Here is a 23,367-nt window from a genome sequence, read left to right as displayed (position 1 = left end):
AAGGCCGAGGAAAAAACACTAATAAAATTAAATAAACAGAAACTCTAACCCAGTCAGGGCATCAAAACAGAGAACCACATTAATACTGAAGTAGATTTAAGAGGAGTGAGTCCACAAAATCTAGGCGAAGTAATGCAACGACGATATCTTCAATAAAAATCCAAATACTGTAGAGCTGGAAGGCTGAGTGCAAAAAATAAAAATAAAAGAAGAGCGAAAAAGACGCCGCTGTATAGGTGATGCAGTTCACCCCGACATCAAGAGTTTAACATAGTCTCCTGCTTCCTCCGCTGAAAAAAATCCTTCTGGACACCATTATATGTAATGCGAAGCCAAGCTGGATGAAGTATTCCATATCGAGCGCCCTCAATACCACAAAGTTGTCGCCGAACCTTGTTAAACGCGGCCTGGGGCCAGGCTATCTTGGCTGTGTAGTCAGGGAAAACGGAGATGGTCAAATCCCTCACTTTAATCCGCTGGAGCTCTCTCGCACAAGGTTGCTTTTTTTTACCTTAGGTTTTGTTTTCATTTCTGAAACAATTTAGTATTAGATATACACAAAAACAAAAAAAAAATCAGGATGGGGCAAATACATTTTCACAGCACTGTCCATCCTACTGCGTAATTTGGTAATGGTTTTAATGGTTAACAGCTGATGGTTTGTAATGATTTTTGTAGTGGAAACCATTTGATTGTCTGTGATGGTTTCTCCTATAAACAACAATCAGTTGGAACTGTTTAGGTGGTACACACTTTGAACCTTTTCTGTATTATTCAGTTTTTTGTTTTTTTGGCTTTTTGGTAAACATCAGAGGATTAATCCTGAGCCAATGGAAGGAATGCAGCAAATAGTGTGGGAGAACTTGAAAAAAGTCTTACAGCTGCATTCTGGATCAGTTGCAGAATTCAGATTGGACTCGGGAGAAGACCTGCAATTAGTGGGTAGCAGTAGTCCAATCTTGAAATGACAAAAGGACTGAACAAGCACCTGAATTGCCTGTGCGACGGGAAACGACCTGGATGCTTCTTTGTAAAGGACGAATGACATGACTGATTCAGGTTAATAATGAGAATTGATTTTTCTTTGACCAGGATGAGCTGGGCTTTAACAAATCACAGTGCACTAAGTACCTGACTGAGCAAAATATAGAGTGTCCCAAAGGTCTCCATACATAGGGGAATATGTTTGCCAGCACCACGTCAGTTGTTCTTCAGTCAGTGGATGTTCGTGGACGTCCACTTCTCGGTCCACAACACTTCTTTTTGAATTTGTTAACACGTTTGGCAGCAGTGTCATGTGTGAGGTGCTTTCCATATTTCCTGTTAAAGTCCATCACAACCTTTCGACAGCTTCCCGATAAACCCATGAGAATGATTTCAATACATTCTTCTTTTGTCAAAAGGCATTCTTAAAGGCTATCTGAAAAATGTATGGATACTTTTGGGACATTATGTTTTATGAGATGACTAGTAGGTTGGTGGTGATTTCTTCCCCGGTGTTGAGTTTAGGATTAATGGCTAAATTTGAGTCTCTAAACATAGGCCTATGATGTGAATGTGGTTAAAAAATAAATAAATAAATAAAATACAATAACATATATAATAAAATTTATTATAAATCAGTAAAGAAAATCAAATGCAAAGACAGGCCACAACATGGACTAATAAAATAGTTGTTTGTGTATATTTCTATGGTTTCATATTAATTCTGAAATCCTGCTGAAAATCAAGCTAGTCTGACCAGCTACCAAAATATTTGACAGAAAATAACACAACATTATGACAATCAGAAAATCTCAAACATTTACTGATCAATTTAGAAAATGAATAACAAACATAGAAAATAAAATACCAACTGGTAAAGATGGTGGAGCATTTTGGCTTGTGTTTTGGCAGTTGGTCAGACCATGTTGGGTTTTATTTATTTACTACAATGTAAATTAAAATATTTGCAATTGAAGAATCGCATATTTCTACACAAACTGGTTATTATGACCAGATGAACCCAAGTTTGTCAGAGGGGCAATATTTTGTGTTCCAAATATATTTGTACTAATCACCACACCCATAATCAAGAGGCGGGACTTCTCTTCCGGTGGGAGTGTGGATGACACGTCACCTGACTCATCGGCAGCCATTTTGTTTTAGGTGTTGACTTTCTCGTCGCCGTGTTTTAATATGGCTTTAAAACTGCTGTGTTTTCTTTACTTATATAGTTTATTTTTTTACATGATTTGACATATTTTTCGGGTTGAATTTACAAAATATCTTCAAGTTCTTTGTATTTGCAAATATTTTTTAGGAAAGCTAATAGCTGGTTGGCTGACTAGTCTTTTTGAGCTAGCTTCTTTAGCCAGCTTGCTAGCACAGCGAATTTGCCCGCAGCAAAATGGCGACGAATACGACACCGCAGGCCCCGACAGCGAACTGGTAAAGTATTCACCTTCTATCAAGTGCGTTTAGCTGGAGAAATAAAATCTAGGAACTACTGCCTTGGTTTTTTGTGCGTTTTTTCGTTTTCCTGGTAGATAATATAAGGTTACTGAGTTACACGAAGTGAAATGTTTTGTCGTAGCTTAGCTAACGTAATGTACTCTACAGTAGACCAGCGAAAACCCGGCTTATGCTAGCTTGTCTAGCTAACACCTTTCTGATTTCTGTGCATTTTGTACACCACAGAATCTTCATCCCTTAAGTAAATTAGGGCCAGTACATGGCTAGCTTAGTCTGACCCCCAATTCTAGTTGACTTAGGTAGATGGCTTTACTTGGCACATGTTACTAGTATTCTATTAGACATGTTCTTTTATACGGTATAATAACTCCGTTCAAAAGTAGCAGGCAATTTGTAACATGGTATTCTATGTGAGGTACATTTACTTGACTATAGATTTGTGGAGGTACTAATTATGAGCCGCTAAATTTAATTTGTTTCCAATCTCCAGGCCATATGGGGGCAGTAATACAACAGAGGCGCCTGTTCATGAAAACCCAGAGTGGGAGAAGGCGAGACAGGCGCTGGCCTCCATCACCAAGAGCCAGGGCTCCAACAAGCCATCTGCAAATAATCACGCCAACACACAGGTTAGGCTTCATCCACTAAAGCACGCTTATCAGTAAAAACCCTTTATGTAGGTTATGATGCATGGTGCATGAGTAACCTAATCCTCACGCTCTTGGCTTGTGCTTCTGTCACCTTCTTACAGTTCTGGATGGTTTTGAGATATATTTAAAAAAGTGTGAGAAATGAGCAACCACTAGGATTTTTTAACAGACATGATTAAAAGATATTTGTCTGTTTTGTTAATTATGGCCAATATATCATTATTGTCCAAGCCTAGACTTCCAGCGTATCGGTCGTACAGGTAAGATGACTGTACCGGTCCATTTCTAAACAGTCACATTTAATTATCCATGATCCTTACTTTGGATACCATTCAGCCCAATAATAAAGTGGAACTTGTGCTTTGTTACTGACAAACACTCTTCTTGGACTTAATGGGAAGGATGGTTTAAAGAATTGCAATGCAGCAGTGTGGTAATATCTCATTGTGAGAGAGAATATTAAAGTGAAGACATCTTCTTAGAATAGATTCTTAATTTAGATCAGGCATTCAAGTATTAACAGCTGTGTGGTGTGTGTACATATATATATTTTTTTATCAGATTATTATTTTAATCTTTTTTTTTTTTTTTAATCTAAAGGCTGGACAGTACCAAGCAGCAGTGACTGACACTTCCACAATGCAGCAACAACCATACTATCAGTGGTACCCACAGAACCAGCAACAGTACGCAGGATACCCATACCCCTACAACTACTACTACCCAGTGCCTCCGGTAAATACACACGAGGGCTACAGAACTTATGTGGCATAAAAAGCTACAATTCAGTAATAAGGCTTGTACTGATATTTTACCCTTCAGTGCATTTACACAGTGGCGCTATAGTGTACTTAGAAAATGTAAGAATTCCAGAATATATACTGATAGAATTGTTTTCTAATTATTAGTATGGAGGACCATATCCCCCAGGTCAGTATGGTGTTCCAGGAGCCTACCAGCAACCGACAACTCCCACTGCGCAGGTAATTTTTGGTGATGTTAAGTATGTAGAAGTATATTTTTGAACAAGCATGCATTTTACATCTGGTGGCGTTTTGTTACGTGTCACAGCATTGCTTAAAATTTTTTTAACAAATTCCCAGTTTAAGAAAAATATCCAGCCACAAGCTGTCCTGTGGCCAGAAATTGAGCACTGATTATTAGGCATTGAAAAGTTGTTGTCTACAACATTGTGGGTATGTCTGGTAAGGAGTTTCCATTAGCCGGTAAATACCAGTTTTTGACCGTTATAAATTCAAAATGTCAGATAAAATAAAAGATTGTTGGACACAATGTCCGGTAAAAATATTAACACAAAGCAGATATTAGAAAGTACATTCACAATTGCACACCTAAATAACATCTCTGTCTGTGCAAAATTAGTTTTTCTTTCATGTTTCTCTCCATTTTTACTTTTGCTTTGGGCCAGTGGACCCATTCAAGGACACACACACCTCCGTGCTGGTCATCTCTCTCACTCACTTGTTACATAAGGCAGTGAAAGCCCAAATGGACACACACACAAGTAAACTCGGGTTTACAGCTGCCGCTCAACCACGTCCCCACTGCCACAATCGCGTACACTACATATAGTCCAAAACATTACAGGGAAAAATAAACACCGCAATGAGATGACCAGATTTTTTTCCAGTTTGTCCGGTAAACTTTATTATTCCCGGAGACTTTGGCCGGCACACAAATTTCTTGGCCAAAACTCTGGTCTGGTGGTCAGTAAGTCTAGTGTTTAAAATCCTAGCAGTGCTGCATATGAAACATTCGTAGCAATGTAGCAGCACAGCAGTGACCCAGACAAGCTAGCAGATTAAAACAATCCACCATCTAAATGATATCTGGTCACTGGTGGACTCTATGCTTTTCAAGGATGTGGTAGAGGGTGGCGAACAGATTGTGCGTTGCAATGGATTGACTCAAACATGTGTGCTGTAAGGTTGTGTAACACTTAGGCCCATGTCTGCCTGCTTTCTGTCAGCACACTGGCATGGCTGGATTGAAGGACCAGACTCCTGGTTACCCATGTGAAGCACAGCCTCCGCCTCCTGATGTCCCCCAGCCTCCTCCACAAAGCCCCACAGGCACAGAGCAGCCTCCTCCTCCACCTCCCCCTCCCATACCACCCCCAACTAACTCCCAGTACCCTCCACCTCCTTCCCCATCCCCTTACAACCCTAATGGAGCTCTGCCTTATAGCCCTACCGACTCCAGTCCTGTGAGGACTTACGGTTATGGTCAGACTAGATCGGGTTACCAGGGTTTCCAGCCTACAAGCTACCAAACATCCCAGCAACAGGGGACAGCACCGGGCCCGTATGGAGGAGCAAGTCGGGTGGATACCTGCAAGAAAGCCAATAATTCAAATGTGAACAAAGGCGGGCAGCAGATGTGGAACCGCATGAAACGTAAGTGCGCTTGGGTTTATACTAAATGATGGACCTGAATGTATGCTAATAATGTAGTTCCTAATTACATAAGTAGGAAAAATATGATCCACCCAACACTGACAAAAATACCATAGTTTAAGGAAGTGTACCAGGTTATATTAAATGGAATGCCTGGGAAGTCTCAGAAATAAGATGCTATTTTTGACAAGGTCAGGTAACCATAGCTATAGAATAATGAGTAGGTTGGTAGATGTTGGTTGATGGTACAGTGAATTTTAAATCTGTTCCAACACACAGAGGCTCCTGGATCCGGAAGTGTGAAGTTTAACATCCAGAAACGCCTATATGTAACGAGCAATCAGAATTTTGGAACTTGTGATCAGGCAAATGGATTGTCTGCTTCCACTTCAACCACATCAGCAACTTCTGTGTCTTCAGTAACAACAGCTGCCACTGCAGGAACTTCTCAAACTGGGTGAGACTTGATGCATACAGAGCCATGCTACATCATTGTTTCTGTGTTTTAAGGAATAAGCACAAAATTATCTATGCTCCCAGTGAGCAGGGGGAGAGACTGTCATTGTGACTTCATTGTGTGTGTTTGTGTAGGCCTCAAGACTGGCCTCAGGCCATGAAGGAATATGTGCAGCGTTGCTTCACGGCTTGTGAGACGGAAGAAGACAAAGACAGGACAGAAAAGGTGCTCAAGGAAATTCTGCAGAGCAGACTTCAAGATGGCTCAGCTTTCACCATCGACTGGACTAGAGAACCTCTTCCAGAGTGAGTTGCATCTTTCTTAGTGCATTCTTTATGACATTAGTCTTCTTTCATATCTTGGAAGAAGGCAAGCTAAATTGTCTCTCTTCAGGGTGAAACCTCGGCAATCCCGTTGGGAGGCAGCACCTCAACGTTCTCAAGAGAACACTATCGGTCGAGGAGGAGCAACTCGAGGTAGGGGTGGGGCTCGGCTGGGCAACTACAGAAATGTGTTTTCTCAAAGGAGTCCCTCTTCCAGCTCATCCCGCTCTTCTTCACATTCGCCATCTCCTCATAGCCGCTACAAAGAGAAAAACAGACATCGCCGCAGGTAACCAGTACAAAAACTTAGCCAAAGCCATGCCGTCGTTCTTTAAAAAACTGTTGGAGATATGATGCTTGATATTGTTTCTGTTTGTAGTGACTCTGGCTCGCAGTCTGACAGCAGCATGTCAAGCGACCTCCGACCTCTATCCCGACGACAGCGGGCCGGGAGAGGTCGTGGAGAAGAGAGGGAAAAGGGGAGAGGAGCAGCAGTAGAAAGGGGCAGGGGGAGAGGAGGAAAAGTGAATCGAGGGCGAAGGTAAAACTTTCAAATTGATCCCAATTTCAATTCGTTCCATCTCCATCAGAGCATGGAATCTCGAATGCTCTCCATAGGAATACTCCATGGGTATTTTATGTAAGTGTTTTTATGGAAGCTGAACACGTGCCCCTTTCGTGGTCATGAGGACGTTTTCCTCAAGGATATGTCTGTGCTTTTAGCATTTTCTATTTATGAAACACCTCCTTGCAGTAGGACACTGCCAACACCATGCTCAGTTTTTGGTCTTTCTCTTCAGCTCTTGCTGTAAATTTATGAATTTTGCCAAATTACTGACTTGTACCAATCAACAGCTGTGAAAACTCCCTGCCTCAAAATAGAATGGCAACCTAAATCTAGCAATGAATCCCCCACCATACAAATATATGCAGTTGATGTTACAGTTAATTCAAGTCTCACTTGTACTTCTTTCTAAGGAATGACGATCTCGCTGGTGTCCTTGGTAAAAAGCGGAAGGGTGGAACAGCAGGCCTGGACTTCCACGACCCGAACCGTGAGGCCAAGAAGCAGAGCCGAGCAGCACGATTCCACACGAAGCGCACTGAACCGCTGGTTCTGAATATCAATGCCATTGAGCTCCCAAATGCTTCTCAGGAGGGCCTCAGCTGGGACGAATGCCCCATTGTGGGTACCTGCCAGGACATCACCAAAATCTATCTGCGTCTGACCTGCGCCCCAGATCCTGCCACTGTGCGACCTGTGCCTGTACGTTTTTGTCAACAACTACACTAAAATGAAATGTTGGCTTCATGACCGGAGCAATGTACAGGAAATTCAGTTTAATTAGAATGGCCCATCTGGCTGCCACCCTAGCTTTTTTTTTTTTTTTTCTTTCTTTTTTTGTTTGTAAATTAGAGCAAAAATAATAGCAGTTATTAGACATGTACTGTATTCATTAGGCCATTCTTTTAATATAGTACTGAGTGATAGGCCAAATGCTTTCGTTGGATGTGCAGCAAATTTGTGTGCCCTTTACACATGTTCAATTCCTGATTGTTCTGCCTTTCAGGTGTTGCGCAAGTCTCTGACTGCAGTGAAGGCTCACTGGAAGTCTAATCAGGATTACCCATATGCCTGTGAACAGATGAAGTCAATACGACAAGACCTCACTGTAAGTAAATTCGCTGGAATAGCGTATTTTTTTTTTTTTAGATCCACCTGAGTTCCATGGAACAATTCACTGTTTTCATGCAGAAATAGTCTTTTTAATTTAAGCTCCTCCAAAACACAGTTGGACCAAATCCCAATCACTACATGGACTTTACGGTGTGATATTCTCCGTAGTGCACTGTTAGCCCAAAAGAACGTCACCTGAGAGTCAGCCGGGGGGGCTCTTGTTCTGGAAAGAATCCACTCTGGTAGAGATGTGGCAGATGTACCAAAAACATACAGCTATTTTTGTTCTATTTTTACAGCATCACGCAGTCTACTCCTTTCTCTGTAACTGAAGTATTTTAGATACGGCTTTGGTTAGCCATTACTGATGATTAATTACTAGGCCTATTAGTAGTTTCTGTTCAGTAAATTTTCCACAATATTTAACGACAATATGTATCTACATTATGAAATATACTATAGGCTTTGTTTTATTTTGTATTGGGTGAAAAAATATCAGTATGAGAATTCTGTATTATTTCATGTTTAGATACACCCCCCTCTGCCCCATTTTATTTTTTTAAAAGATTTCTTTGTACCCTAACGTTGAATTGGTCCTTTCAGGTTCAAGGGATACGAACAGACTTCACAGTGGAGGTCTATGAAACTCATGCACGTATCGCCCTGGAGAAGGTACAGCATCTTTTCATGTTTTAAGTTTGAAGTGTGTGGAGTTTGTGATTAGTATTTATGGTAAAGCAAAAGTGTGATCACACACCAATTTATTTTAGGGTGACCATGAGGAGTTTAACCAGTGCCAGACACAGCTGAAGGAGCTTTACAAGGAGTGTCCGTCAAGCAATGTTGGAGAATTCACTGCCTACAGACTGCTGTACTACATTTTCACTAAGAACTCTGGAGGTATTTTTTGCTCTCTGGCCAGCTACCAATTCTTTTCAGGCTTTATGCATTTATCCTCTTGTGTTATTCTCTTGCCTCTGCTTTACTGTACCTAAATTACCTCAATTTCAACATGCAGTGTAATCTAACCTGTTTTGTTATAGTGCCAGGTTGTTGCGTACAGCTATTGTGTGTTGTCATACTAATGTGGTTTTTTTTTTTTCCCCCTTCTTCTTTTTCCTCTCCCCTCTTCCTTCTCAGACATAACCACTGAGTTGGTGTATCTCACCCCCGAGCTCCGTCAGGATGGTTGTGTGGCTCACGCTCTTGCGCTTCGTGCCGCCTGGGCGCTTGGAAACTACCACCGATTTTTCCTGCTGTACAAGAGAGCACCACGTATGGCAGCTTACCTCATCGACAAATTTGTGGAGCGTGAGAGGAAGTTAGCACTGAGGGCTATTCTCAAAACGTGAGTACAAATAACAAGGCCGCACTCAACAGTTTTAGATCAGTGTGCATTTTTTAATAGCTGAAGTAAGGTTGATACTAAATCAGTTTTCTCTTGTGTTCTGTGTCTCTCTCACTGTCTTCTGCAGGTTCAGGCCCTCTGTGCCGGTGGAGTATGTACAGTCCAGTCTGGCCTTCCCTTGTTTAGATACATGTTTGACTTTCCTGACAGGGCTTGGAGTTACATTCATTCAGTCAGATCCTAGCAAGATAGATTGCAAAGCCAGCTCAGCTTGTCTCTCCACTTTGTAATGTACATGGGAGGGGTGGGAGTATTTACAATATGATAGGAGTGATGAGGGACCAGATCAATGCATAACCCAGCCAGCCTATCTTAGCTTAGTGAGATGACGATGATTACACTTATTTATATTCTTATTACTCTTGTAGAGTATGACATGAATACAGAAATGGACTGTAAAAGACATGCATTTAGATACTTAGTGTGATAGTGATTAGCTGATCTGCCTATACTTGAAACCTCAGAGTATTAACACTGGAAGAGAAGCTGCCTATATGACACAAATCCACACAATAATCAGATATAGACCAAGTGCAGTAAAACCTCAGCACTGTAGTTCGTCTTTGACTAGCAGGCAGAAAGTCTTAGACAGTTTGAAGAACGTTTCCCAGCCTCGCAGATCATTTTGAAGCTAATGGTGTTCTGTGTTCTAATGGTTTTTCTTCCCTCAAGCCAACAGCCTCAAAGCTCGTATGATGAAAATGTCCTGAAAACCAAAGTTGTGAAGACAAGAGGCTGATTATGAAATTTCCTGTTCGTCTCAAGACAAAGATGGCTGCTGTAAGCTCTCTGTTCCAGATTACAAGATCCAACTGCATCAAGTTGTCATTTTCACTGGACTTTGTCTTGCGCTGATAATGGATGCCAGTCTGGTGAGAAGATGGTTTGTATGCCTCCATGTGTCTTCATCCTATGTCCATCATGAGAGCAGCAGAAGAGCTCCATTAGCGATAGAGCAATATCCTGAGTCTTTTATCCCAGGAATTCCAGGTATGGACTTGCAGAAATGGCTCATGCGGCATGGCAAGATGCGAGTCCGCACAGCTAGTGTTCCTTCTACATCATCCCCTATATGTGTGCACACACCTTAGTCTGTCCATCGAGTTCACTGATCTCCTTCAGCATCTAGAGCATATCTCACTGAAATGGCTGCAGCAAGGCAAAGACTCAGTTAATGGAGATGCAGATCTGCAGCAAAATCTACAGAATCTAGGACCACAGTAGTTTTGCAGAAGTTCACGACCCGAGTCTACGTAGGGCAGCTTGCCCAAATCAACAGCAGTTTTTCCATGAAGATCAAGATCACCTACCACAGAAATAATCCAGAGTGCATCACCTTGAAGTGAGGATGGCCGTGGCAGCAGCGAAACCTGTAAGGCAGCAGAAGAAAAGCAGAGCTGTAATCACTTCGGCTGGATGATGTCGTTTTGGGAGCTTTCTTCTCCTGTCCATGTAGGAGCTGAAAGCATATGGGTTTGTATCTGTCCTGAGCGCATACTTGTGCGTGGTAAGAAGAAGGGACTTGGCTGGTTATAGAATGAGAAATTTGATCCAGCAACAGATACGGCGATGTTCGTTTTTCAGATGCCATTTATATCAAAGTGAAACACGCAATCATACGAGTACAATCTGATTCATCCAATTGAAGAATTTCGTAACATTAAATGTCAGGTTTCTTTAATGCTTTCCAATAATTAATGTAGGATTGTAAGGGAATGTGACTATCTTGATGTTGATGCAGGATTGTTTTGTATGCAATCGCTTGTTTTCATCATTTGAAACTTTTTAAAGTTGTTTGGTGAGCTTAGAGTATTGCTTGAAGGGTCAGCAAAATCTGGCCTCCCTATGGATTTTCTCTTTTTGTAGTCCAAAAAGCTTGGCCTAGCTTGCTGTGTTGGAGCATAGAGCAGACTTTGGTATGTTTCGTCGTGTTACTGAGCAGAGATGTTTAACATTGGTGTATATTTGAGTTATCTTCAGGTGTGAAGCACTCAAGTGTGGAAGTGTAAATATTGTACAGAATATCTTTCTTTGCTCTTTTTTGACCCTGGGATTAAATAGGTGAAATTTGGTGTTTACTATGGTAAGTGTTGTTGTAATTCAGACAGTAAATGTAAATGGAAGCTTTTTTAAAAACCAAAGTTTGATTGCATCTAATTTTGAGTAATGGGAATGTGTGTGTATATAAATATACATATATATATTTATAAATTGAGAGGATGTTAAACAATTTCTTGCTTCTGTGTTGCTGGAGATGAAAGATAAACAGTAATATGAACAGATCTGGGGTAATGGCGGTTGCTTCTGGATAATTATTTTCAAAACATCTTTGCTATTGTAATTCCAGCTTTTTATTGCTCCAAATATATATATTTTTTTTGTGGGTGACTAGGTTTTCCTAACAGGTCTTGCTGGTTGTTTTCTTCACTCTACCCCCCCCCCCCCTTCGTATTTCTCAGTGTAAAGGTTTCATCCATATGCTGCTATTTTAACTTCCCACATTTTCTTGCTTCAACGTATTGCTTACTCACTTTTTTCCTTCCCCATGCCTTTTTTTTTTTTTTTTTGGGCTCACAAGAGAAAGATTTGATTTAATTACTGTTCCCACACCAGTTAACACCACTGTTCCACTTCTCTGTGCAGTAATGATTGATTGGCTATCCCCCCCCTTTTATTTTTTTATTAATATTATTGCATATTTGTCCACATAGAAAAGCATTAGCCAGGTTGTATTAACTGGTGTGTTTAGTGCCGGTACGCCTCTGTGGTTTTTTTGTTTTGTTTTTTTGCTTGTTTGTGAAACATTTAAAAGCGTAGTGTATGTAAGAAGTGATTACCTGCTGCATTGCCTTTCACTTTCCAAGTGTAGCTTCTATTGGTTTGTTCTGTAGAATCTCATTTTCATCTTATTTTTGTTTTTCATTTGATGGTAACATAAATGACCTGTGTTAATGGCTTATTGCATCAGTTTGATTGTCCTGTGCAGCACTGACCCCATTCCCCCCATCTCCTCCCTTTCTCTCCTTCTCTCATGCTCTTTTTCTCATTACCAGATTTCTCTTTTGTCTTTGCAGTCATGCATAATGGAAGCTAAACGGTGGACGAAAAGATGAAAAATAAGAGAGAAACGTATCCAGAGTTGAACTGGACGCTGGAAAGTGGCCACACCTGACAATGTATTCACCTTGCTAGACCTTTAATCTAAACGTTAATGAATCTATTTGCAGTGTGTATGCAATTTTTTTTATATCTGCACAGTCTTGAAGCTCTTGATCACTTTTTTTCACTGTTGTCTGTAAATGTATTGTCAAGGTTTGTGGGAAGTAAATTGGTAAGTTCAGATGTGTTTTGTTCTCCTTTTTTACTATATATATATATATATATATATATATATATATATATATATATATATATATATATATATATATATATATATATATATATATATATATATTTTTTTTTTTTTTAAATATCCTGTGACTTTATACTGCTTCAGGTTTTGTAGTCTCTTCAGAGTTTTTGGTTGAAACACCTTATTTAGTATTAGGCTGGGGCACAGGGCACATCTGAACATGGCATTTGCAGTTTTTCTCCCACACCAGGTTGTTTTCAGCTGAATGTAAATTTATTTGGGTTTTTTTTTTTTTTCTTAGATTAAATGCTTTATATATGAGAATCATAAAAAATTAACAGATTGCCCAGGTCTTTTAGATTAATAGTTTTTATTTTTATTTTGGATGTTTGTTTTGTGGTAACATTTACTGTGTTTTCCTTGCCTCTTGCCTAATGGTCCCATCCCTCTCTGTAAATGTGCATTTTGCTCTCTCTTCCTCTGGTCCTCTTCTGATTTGACTGCTTCCCACCTCTTTAGTACCATAGTAATTGTTTTGCTTTATTTTGATGCCTTTCCACTTTGTGATGTTCACTTCTCTCATAGGTTGAGTTCTTTACTAGTTTTCATTCTTTGCTGCTTTCTCTTGTCTCTTTGTCTTCCTTTCTCTTTCTGTCCCCCCATGTGCTCTATAATGAAATGTAAGGGTCACGTATGTATGTGCTCTGTGCACGGCAGTAAGTATCCCTGTGTCATCTGATTTGCTTCCCTGCCTTTTCTTACAGCTCAAATGTTTAACATCTGAACATCAGCTTTGAGCTAAAGGACAATAACAATTTTGCCAGTTGTATATACGTTATCTGTAAATATTGTACTGCTCTTCAAATAATAAATCAGAAAGAAATTTGCTTTCTTTGGGGGGTTATTGTGTAAAACAAATGCAAAACTTGTTTTTAGGATTCATGAACAAGAATGATTAAAGCTCAGTGATTTTGTGTCCACTAAAAATATTACTTTATCATGCAATGATATAGTATATTACAATGAATTTTATGGTTCTGTTGAATAAGAAGTATTACATTTACCCATTTCAACTTGCTAAGAGAAGATTGTACTTTTTAGTATTTTGGGTAAAAAAGGTATTTGGCTCAACAATGTTTGTAGCTATATAAAATGATGCAACATTTTGTTACTGATTTGAATAACAGTTGCATTTGTGGGGAAAATAAGATTTTTTCACAGTGTCGAGTTATCAGTTTTATTGGTATGACTGCTGGGCTTCAGGCCTTCTCACTCAATATCAGTGCCTGACCCCTTGCACCCTTGTGGCTGAATGGGCAGTTTCCCACAGCCATGCTTCAAAATCTAGTGAAATGACTTCCCAGTAGAGTGAAGGCTGCTGTTGGTGCAAAGGAGGAACAACTCAATATTGATGCCCATGTGTTTCGATGCTCAATACTCAGGTGACATATTTAACCATATAGTGTAGCTCCTAACCCAATCCAGTAATCAGGGTCCAAAGACGGTCCTCATTTCTGCTTTCTTGTAACCAAGCAATTGAGCACATGGATCATCCCTGTTCAGAAAAAATACCCAATAGAAACCATAACAGAAATTCTAATAGTTTCCACCACAAATACCATTAACAAATAGTGTATTTTGGGCCTTATTCTATTGGGATTTAATATTTGTATTGGTTTCTACTAGACATAAACATACCACCAATAGAACCCAACACATTACCAGTAGAGACCCACAAGGACCATTATAGTTTCCATGGTTTCTTTTGGGTTTTGTTGTTGTTTTGTTTGTTTGTTTTTTTAAGCAAACACTTCAAACATTTTTATTCTGTTACAAATCCTTTAAAAGATTTTTCCTGCAGAAATCCTGTGTCAATGATCAGGCACTGGCTTCTCTTGGGTGGTAGTTCTCAGATGGGACAAAAAAAAATTAAATGAACTTTTTGTATATAATTTTATAATAAGAAATATTACTAAGCCATTTGCCTAATTTCATTTTTATATGAGGGAAAACTTATTTCACCTCAAAATATCTGCTTCATGATGTGATCACTGTTCTAAATATGAGATTCTTCATATTCAAGTAATTATAACTCCATTGTTGTTGCTGTACAGCAGGTTAGAATTGAGAATAAAGACTATTTCTAGTCTCTAATTTTACCAGATTATCAAACCCAAGCCTCTTATTTATGTTATGTAGTGAATGGGAGTGGTTACTGTCCTCTAGTGTACCAACAGCAAAACATCCATTAACAAAATGAAGTCACTTCTGGTTTGCCAGAGACTAGCCTTGATTCATGGTGATTAGTACTTGTGGCTAATCTTAAACAAAATAGATTGTTGATCATTTTCTCACTAATCAATATTGAGTGTGTTTAATTGGAAAAAGTCAGCTATAGAAGTAAAATGATAACATGTCTTTGAAACAAAAAAAGTATGTTGAACTGCACTAACTGAGGGGGGGGAAAAAGCATTGTATTAACAGTTCTTGTAGTTCTGCAGTTTAATCCTGCCTGTGAACAGAGCAGTTAATCAACATGTCACAGTGGGTCTGCAGTAGGTGGAACATGACCTGAAATGCTTGGTTGGTTTGTTTACACTGGGCCCAGGACATGTTCCAGTAAAGTGTCATTTGCCTCTGCGATCTAAGAACAATCCAAGGAAGGGCCTGTTGAGAAAAATGTTGTAACTACCAGAACGGCTGTACAATACATAACCAGATGTATATTACGAATGCGGTACAAAGGTTTGTGCTGACCTGGTCATTTCTGTTTGAATAGATGATGGCCTCTGAGGTTGGCCTCTTTGTCTGTTGACACAGATGATGTGACAAACCACAAAATGATTTAATTGTGTCTTTATCATAATGTATATGCTGACATTCAAGCACACACAACATGGGGGGGGGGGGGGGGGGGGATGGTTATACTTGTTACTATCCTGGCTCGTAGAAGCCCATCAGCTCTTCCTTGTCTTTGAAAAGTGCTCAGAAGTGCACAAAAATGCTCAGAAGTGACAAGGTATCTTGCTGACCTCAACACTTCATTGTCTTCTTTGTTAAACAAACAGGACATGGATGCAAGAAGGTAAGTAGGTTAGCAACATAACAGTATGCTTTCACTATCACATATATCCATCACATCACTGTTGTCACATTAATCATGCAAATGCAGGTCAGTAGCAGGGACTCTAAGACAAGCATGAATAGTTCTGATATGGAGGTCAAGATTTTTCATTTCTAATGTAAAAAAAACTTAATGTACCTGTGAAGACATTGAATATAAACATAAACACTGCTTTCACATCTTAATCAGCTTTTTCGCACATATACTGGCTCTGATAATCATATGTACTTACAGTTTGGTCCACTTCAGAAAATAAAATTGTGAAGGTCTCACTTTGCCTGTTGCTTTGATCTTTGTCCACACCCACTAGGTTACACAAACTGCTGGTGAAGATGGAGTAGCAACAGGTGGAAATTATGCATCAGTACTCTGCTTTTCCTGCAATTCCAAGATTTCCACCAGTAGGGGTCCACAATATGTTTATTTGAACTGCTGTTGATGGAATGAGACCATATTTTCCAGATGCACTGAGACCTTTCAAATGATACCAAATATGTATAGTCAACTTCTTATTCACTTTAAAACACATTTTGTAATGCATAATCGATCTTGGGTGTGTTTAAGGTGATCTCGACACACAGAGAGAGAGAAGGGTGTGAAGAGAGCTGAAGAAGGAAACAATGTAGTGAGGATCTTCCAGTCTCCACTCAGCATAAGGGATACTTCAGATGGAGATGCTAATTCTGTGTGTGTGTGTGTGTGTGTGTGTGTGTGTGTGTGTGTGTGTGTGTGTGTGTGTGTGTGTGTGTGTGTGTGTGTGTGTGTGTGTGTGTGTGTGTGTGTGTGTGTGTGAGAGAGAGAAAGAGAGAGAGAAAGAAAGAGAGAGAGAGAGAGAGAGAGAGAGATCGATCAATCGTTAGTCCTCGTAGGAGTCCTTTGCGTTCAGAGAGTAGTTCTCTCCAAGTTCAGACATCTTGGTACCAGCCTTACACCATCCAACTGAATTTGAACCACTGAATTTGAGGAAGCCAATTTTGAAAGCGAAATTAAATGGACCGAAATTTGCCTGTCAAATATTATAGATGGTATTTTTAAACCAACTGAATGTTTTGGAAATGTGAAATAATTCCAGTTGAAATTTTCAGTTTAAATATGCAACCATGCTGAACTGCAGCCCCTGAAAATACAGTGCATTAAAATACAAGAACTGTTAATACAACACTTTGGTTTCAGAGACATTTTACTTTTGTATAGTCAGCAGACTACAGACGCAGATGTCCGACTGGCAGTGTTCAGAGGCTATGAGGCTGCATAGGGACGCCTGTCTGAACTTTTTATTCTCCTGACAGGACAAAATCAGGTCTCATCTGTTGCACACGATCATGTCAATACTGACCCAAACCCACCAGTAAGAGTAATCCATCCATTTTGTCCATGCGTTGTGTCTCTCTGAAAGTTGCAGTGCAACCTATTTTTCTGTGATTTTGTGCATGATAAGTCCTAAATAAAGACAAAACAGCAACAATATGGAACATAAGAACAAAACACTAACCCTATCAAAATGGCAGAACAAGCCACATACAATACTCTCATGATGCAGTCCAGTGTGAGATCAATTTCCAAGCCCTTATAGTAGATAGTACAGGAGTACGAGTGTATGAAGAGCTGGAGGTTGCTTGTATGCATTAGGCTTCTGAAAGGGAGGCTGGGTTATTTGATATAGAAATGCAGTCTGTATGATGGAGTACTTGGGTGGAGGCGGTATTTGAAAGTGCTGGAAAACCCAAGTTTTTCAGGCTTTGGTCATTCAAGATATTTTAACACTCAACCCAGGACTTGAACCACAGAAGTTGAGAATAAGGCTTGTTGAAGTTTATATAAAACAACCTCTCAAAACCTAGTTTCAGGTTTATATGTAAAAGGATACGGATGGAATGAAGGTTAAATCAGATACATAACTATACTTTCACACAGGTACAAGTTTGATAACACCAACAACTCCTGACTTTGGGTTAACCAACTGTATTGTTTTAACGACTTGTTTATGCACAAAATAAAACCAGAGCAATGTGACTGTTCGACTCACATTTATTACAAGGTTTTTACTTGCATTAACCGTATAGTGCATGGTTATGACATCAGCCACTCTGTCTGGATGCTGTTCATGGAGAGCAGTTGATGCATTATTAACTTAATTCACAGAACATACAGTAAAGGGAAAAATACTACGGACAAGAGAAACATGGTTATTGGCTCTTTGCCATAAACTTGACAATATATGCACACAAAGTTGGTAAACATCGTCATGTAAAGGCATGGCCTAAAAGCCAAGTGCTAAATCCTCTAATCCAGGTAGGGAGCTTTATCATTAGTGTAGAGAGAGTTAACATTATCTCCTTACAGTTTGACAATACTGCCTCCATTTTAAGTGCCAAATCATATCAAGATTAAATCATCTTTCAAGGACAATACATAATGCACAAATGAAAAGGAATTTATGCAGCAGCAGCACACAAATACTTGGGGAGAGGGGGAAATAAAAATTTCGTTCAAATGAAACAGGTGCGCTTTATGCCAAGATTAGGGCGGTGGTGAAACAGGCGTAGTTAGCGCGAGCTGTGCCTCAGCTACTCCGTTTCAAGTTGTTTACACTTTGGCGTTTATTATGTCAATAAACTCTGGCTTCAGTGAAGCTCCACCCACCAAGAAGCCATCCACATCTTTCTGGGATGCCAGCTCCTTGCAGGTTGCCCCAGTAACGGAGCCTGAAAGTGACCGAAAAAAGGTCTTTACTTGAACCCATCACTGATCAATGAAATTTCTATGGAACATACATGGTCATGAAGTGGCTCCTTACCTCCGTAGATGATCCTAACAGAGTTAGCAACAGCCTCAGAAATGTTGGCACTCATCCACTGCCTGAGTTTATCATGCACTTCCTGAGCCTACATAAAGAACATAGGAATTTATCACACTGAACTACAGGAAGCAAATTTGTAGAAGTCTGCTCATCTAATGACTCATGATGGTTGTACCTGTTGTGGCGATGCAGTTTTGCCAGTGCCGATGGCCCAGACAGGCTCATAAGCAACGACCACCTTACTCCAGTCCTTAACGTTGTCTACAGCACAAGAGGAAGCTTTCAGCACCTGGCATTAGCATGCACTTAACAGATCCATGCATGATTTATAACAGAGCAACAGTTAATCCTAAATCATTTGAACCTTTTAAACTTGATGGTATATATTTAAGTCTTGCAAAACATTCAAAGATAACCACCATATTCGTTTACCTGCGATGGCTTTGGTCTGTGCAAAGACAACCTTCTCGGTGATGCCAGCCTCTCTTTCGTCCAACTTCTCCCCAATACAAGCGATCACACCTAGGCCGTTCTCGAGAGCATGAGCTACCTTCTGACCAATCAGCTGCAAGGATCAGTGCCACAACACACATTAGGTATTGAACAGTCCTCAGTGCAGCCACCTCAAGTCTCCCAAGATTTCCTAGCACACTTTGTGCAAGCATTGGTAAGCAATGACTAATGTGGGATACCTCATCACTCTCTCCAAACACGTGACGGCGCTCAGAGTGTCCCAGAATCACCCACTCCACACCACAGTCCTTAATCATCGCAGGGCTTGGGGAGGGAGAAAGGATGACAAAGGTGGAGTGAGTGAAAAAGTAAAAGCACATCAAAATTTAGGTTTAGCAAAGTTTAAAAGAAAAAAAAAAAAAAAAAAAAAAAAGTTTTAATAAATTCTTAATTCCTTATTTGTGGCCCTGTACCTGATCTCTCCAGTGAAGGCACCCTTGGCGACCTTGTAGCAGTTCTGCGCAGCAACACCAATTTTAGCATCAAGCTTGGACCTGGCAAAGTCAAGGTAAATGGAAGGAGCACCACAGACCACATCTGCAAGAAGAATTTTATAAAAGAACTCCATGTTTAAAAAAAAAAAAAAATTGGTACAAGTCAATTTTACGTTGTCAAAACATGTGAAGTGGCTAAGATGCAAGAAGAGGGTACTGGAGAGACACTAATTAAACCACAATACACAAATCAACTACCTACCATTATCTCCAAGGTGACTACACTCTGCAAAAAGAGTTCTTTAAACTGTTACTAGTTCTAGCTTTCAAAACATTATGTCTCTCAGCCATGTGTCTTGTAATCACAAAGCAGAAGAAAATGCAAATGGATACACGTACACAACCTTTGGGAAATAGCTGGTGCAGACATGCTTGTTGCATTAAATGTGCAGATGCTTTCAGAATTGCTACATTTTCATGAACAAGGTTTTGTGGGAAATCAACAGGACTTTGCACCTTACCCCTCTTGTACTTTCACATTTTGTAGTGTTACAGCCTGTAAGTGAAATAACCATGATTATGCTTATGTACCATGAAGTTACACGGGTCAGTGTCAAGGTAAGGAAAGCAACCAAAAGTCTGCAGATAAGTCCAAATTACAAAAATGTTTTGGAGCTGGAGACTCAAAACCTTTCCCTCCCAATATTACACTTTGTACCATCAACTGGAGAACGCCACACTTACTGAATCATGGTTTTGGTAGCATTTAGAGCATTATGCATGGCTTCATAGTTGCTTCTAACTTCCTTACCCTGTCACTGGCATTTGGTGGACAAACCTCTCAAGGCAGCTTTGCAAATGGACCACATACTTTCCATTTTTCAAATTATATATTTAATGGTGCACCATGGGATGGTCAAAGTTTGGGATCTTTTTCATAAATCATGCCCAGTTGACAGTTTCACAAAACTTGGTCCTCATTTTGATGGTGCCTTGTCCATAAGAACCTACAGTTATTATGTAACTTCAAGGCCCACTGTCCTCAATGCACTGTGTAGTTTGGAGACAAGGATCAGCATGTGGTATTTGCAAGACTATCTTGGGTAAAAGTCAAATCTAAATTAAACCCCAGCAGTGACTCTGCCTTAAAGGTCACACATCCTAGTCTTCACTGTCAAAAGGTCGGAGGTCATCATTGAAAAGGTTGCTTAGCATTTTACAAGGATCATGCGTCCAACAGAGACTGGAAGGTAAAGGTCAGGTGGGTCACAGGAATAAAATAAAGTGGTTTATTTTATTTTTTTTTTAAAAAGTGTAAATAATAAAAAAAAATAATAAAAAAAAAAGCCCATAGAATCTGTAATAGCTGTTGATGCAAGAGAGCTGTCTGGGAGAGAAATGTTGAGATGTTGAACTTTGGCTGGTTGAAGTCCACATCTCTGTAAGTGTGTATACAGTAAATAGAAGTTTTAACTTTAACAGATTTATTTGGGGGGAAAAATTAAAAGGTTCACTCAAAACAAAGAAAGGCATATTCTCCCCTCATTTTCTCCTCAGCTACATTATAAATGAATTGTTATGAAGACTCGAGGATCTCCTAACATGGGCAGATACAGCTTAAACGTTTACCTCAACTATACAGATAAGTTACAAAAGTCACAAAAAGGAGCAGTGTTACTGCTTTTTCATGGTTAGAAGCCCGTTTCGCTCGCATATTCCACAGTCATGAAGCACTATTTTTTGTTGTTTTGTTAGTTTCCTCGGTCTGACCGTGGGGTTACGTGCTAGCGAACACGCACGTACGCGAGCGTGCGCGCGTGCACTTCTCCATACACACCCACCAGGAGCTGTCGCTTCAGGCCTATTCGCAGCATCCGCTTGCAGAGACAAAGCACGGCTGTGGACACGATTTGCACCAAAAGCAAGTGATTAACCGGTAAATCCAACGCTTGCACCGCGATCCGACCCTTTCCACTTTTAAAAACACAAACCGAGCTCTCAGTCGCGCGCACTGAGGACACACACGACCTTGGGTCTCAGGCTAACTGGAGTTAGCGCAAGCGTTAGCACATGTAGTGGTACGGATCATGGCCGTTAGCATCACTCTGACAGAGACGGTACGGACTGATGCGTCTCCATGTTGTTTCAACATGAAACCTAGTGTGGACGCAGTGACGATATTTCAATTAGCCGAGCTGAATATAATACAATATCTGAGTGTGTGTGTGTGTGTGTGTGAGCGAGAGAACTTGAGATGTTAAGCGTCCTGGACTGTCATTTCTCCGTTTTATAACAGGGATTTAACACGAAGGAGTGCAGGAACGTTACCAGACGACATTGTTATACATTAACTAGCTCGTTAGCGCTCTGTACGTGCACCGGAAGTGAGAGAATAACGGCAGGTCCAGGGGAAGAAGACAACAGCATGCAGCATTTTGCTTGTTACTTCCTCACCGGTGTCGGCGTTGAGCTTCGCGCCGTTCAGAGTGTTGATAAGCTCTCCAAGGCTTTTCTTATCGCCGTTCATCTTCCAGTTTCCACCGACGAAAAATTTCCTGGCAGTCATGATTACAGAAAAGTGAACAGCCAACACACAGCCTGCTGGTTTACTGGTGAAACTAAGGTGACCTCAAGAGGAGAAATTGGCAGCAGTGTGAAGGCAGTGTGGTGGGTTTATATAAATGAGCTCAAAGCTCCGCCTACCGGCAGCTGATTGGCCTTCAGCAGTGATGAGTCACAGTTGGTGTGATCCAATCCAGACACAACACAGCTCCTATGTGCACCTCCTCTTCACTCACAAGTGGTTTCGGTGTTGCACATGGAAGTGTAAAGGGTCGTGGAAAATCACCTTAACTTCAAATGAAATCTCCAGGATTTTTTTTTTAAGAATCACAAAAGCCGAGATGTCTGCAGATCATCTGACAGTTACAATCAATGCTCAGGTTTTTATACAATGCTGAAATAATGAGCTCATTAGGCAGGGGTTTCCCTTTTTCTCTCTTTTTATTACATTTCTGATGATTCGCCACAGTTATGTTTCTTTCTCCACATCTTATCTGCAACCGTGGCGCAACTTCAATCAGCTTTTTTTTTATTATTATTATTATTTATTTTTATTTTATTTTTGAAAAGGTTTTATTTTACTGACGTAGTACGGTGGCCAAGAAGAGCAAAACAAATCACAAATATGAAAAGAAAATAACAAGTCCGAAAATAAATCAACAAATTATAAGCATGACAAATCAGAAAACACGTTAACAAATTATAAACATAACGACAAATCAGACAACACGTTAAAAAATTATAAACATGACAAATCAGACAACACGTTAACCAATTATAAACATAACAACAAATCAGACAACACGTTAACAAATCATAAACATAACGACAAATCAGACAACACGTTAACAAATCATAAACATAACGACAAATCAGAAAACACGTTAACGAATTATAAACATAACGACAAATCAGACAACACGTTAACAAATCATAAACATAACGACAAATCAGACAACACGTTAACAAATCATAAACATAACGACAAATCAGAAAACATGTTAACAAATCATAAACATAACGACAAATCAGAAAACACGTTAACAAATCATAAACATAACGACAAATCAGAAAACACGTTAACAAATCATAAACATAACGACAAATCAGAAAACACGTTAACAAATTATAAACATAACGACAAATCAGACAAAAATGGAAAAAGGTGGGGGAAATAAGTTTTACAATGAGGATT

At 39.9% G+C, this 23,367-nt stretch overlaps 2 protein-coding genes across 2 annotated transcripts; one reads left to right on the top strand and one right to left on the bottom strand.

Annotated features, from left to right (window-relative positions):
• Positions 1 to 2,126: 2,126 nt before the first annotated feature.
• On the top strand, positions 2,127 to 12,772 carry leng8 (leukocyte receptor cluster (LRC) member 8). The gene is made up of 15 exons (XM_017470240.3): positions 2,127 to 2,430; positions 2,945 to 3,083; positions 3,705 to 3,839; positions 4,013 to 4,087; positions 5,095 to 5,521; positions 5,801 to 5,978; positions 6,113 to 6,283; positions 6,372 to 6,590; positions 6,681 to 6,842; positions 7,280 to 7,568; positions 7,873 to 7,974; positions 8,583 to 8,651; positions 8,750 to 8,879; positions 9,120 to 9,327; positions 9,455 to 12,772. Exons 1-15 carry the CDS (start codon positions 2,390 to 2,392, stop codon positions 9,615 to 9,617), a joined length of 2,508 nt encoding a protein of 835 aa, XP_017325729.2. The 5' UTR covers positions 2,127 to 2,389; the 3' UTR covers positions 9,618 to 12,772.
• A 5,103-nt stretch (positions 12,773 to 17,875) lies between these two features.
• tpi1b (triosephosphate isomerase 1b) lies at positions 17,876 to 22,191 on the bottom strand. Its single transcript, NM_001200378.1, is given in 7 exon segments — positions 17,876 to 18,568; positions 18,661 to 18,748; positions 18,839 to 18,924; positions 19,096 to 19,228; positions 19,356 to 19,440; positions 19,590 to 19,713; positions 22,065 to 22,191. Coding segments are annotated over 7 exon segments (747 nt in total). The 5' UTR covers positions 22,177 to 22,191; the 3' UTR covers positions 17,876 to 18,449.
• Positions 22,192 to 23,367: the final 1,176 nt, after the last annotated feature.

The sequence above is a fragment of the Ictalurus punctatus genome, chromosome 1 (genome assembly GCF_001660625.3).
Source record: "Ictalurus punctatus breed USDA103 chromosome 1, Coco_2.0, whole genome shotgun sequence".
Classification (NCBI taxonomy): Eukaryota; Metazoa; Chordata; class Actinopteri; order Siluriformes; family Ictaluridae; genus Ictalurus; species Ictalurus punctatus.
This window is presented reverse-complemented; position numbering and strand designations above follow the sequence as displayed.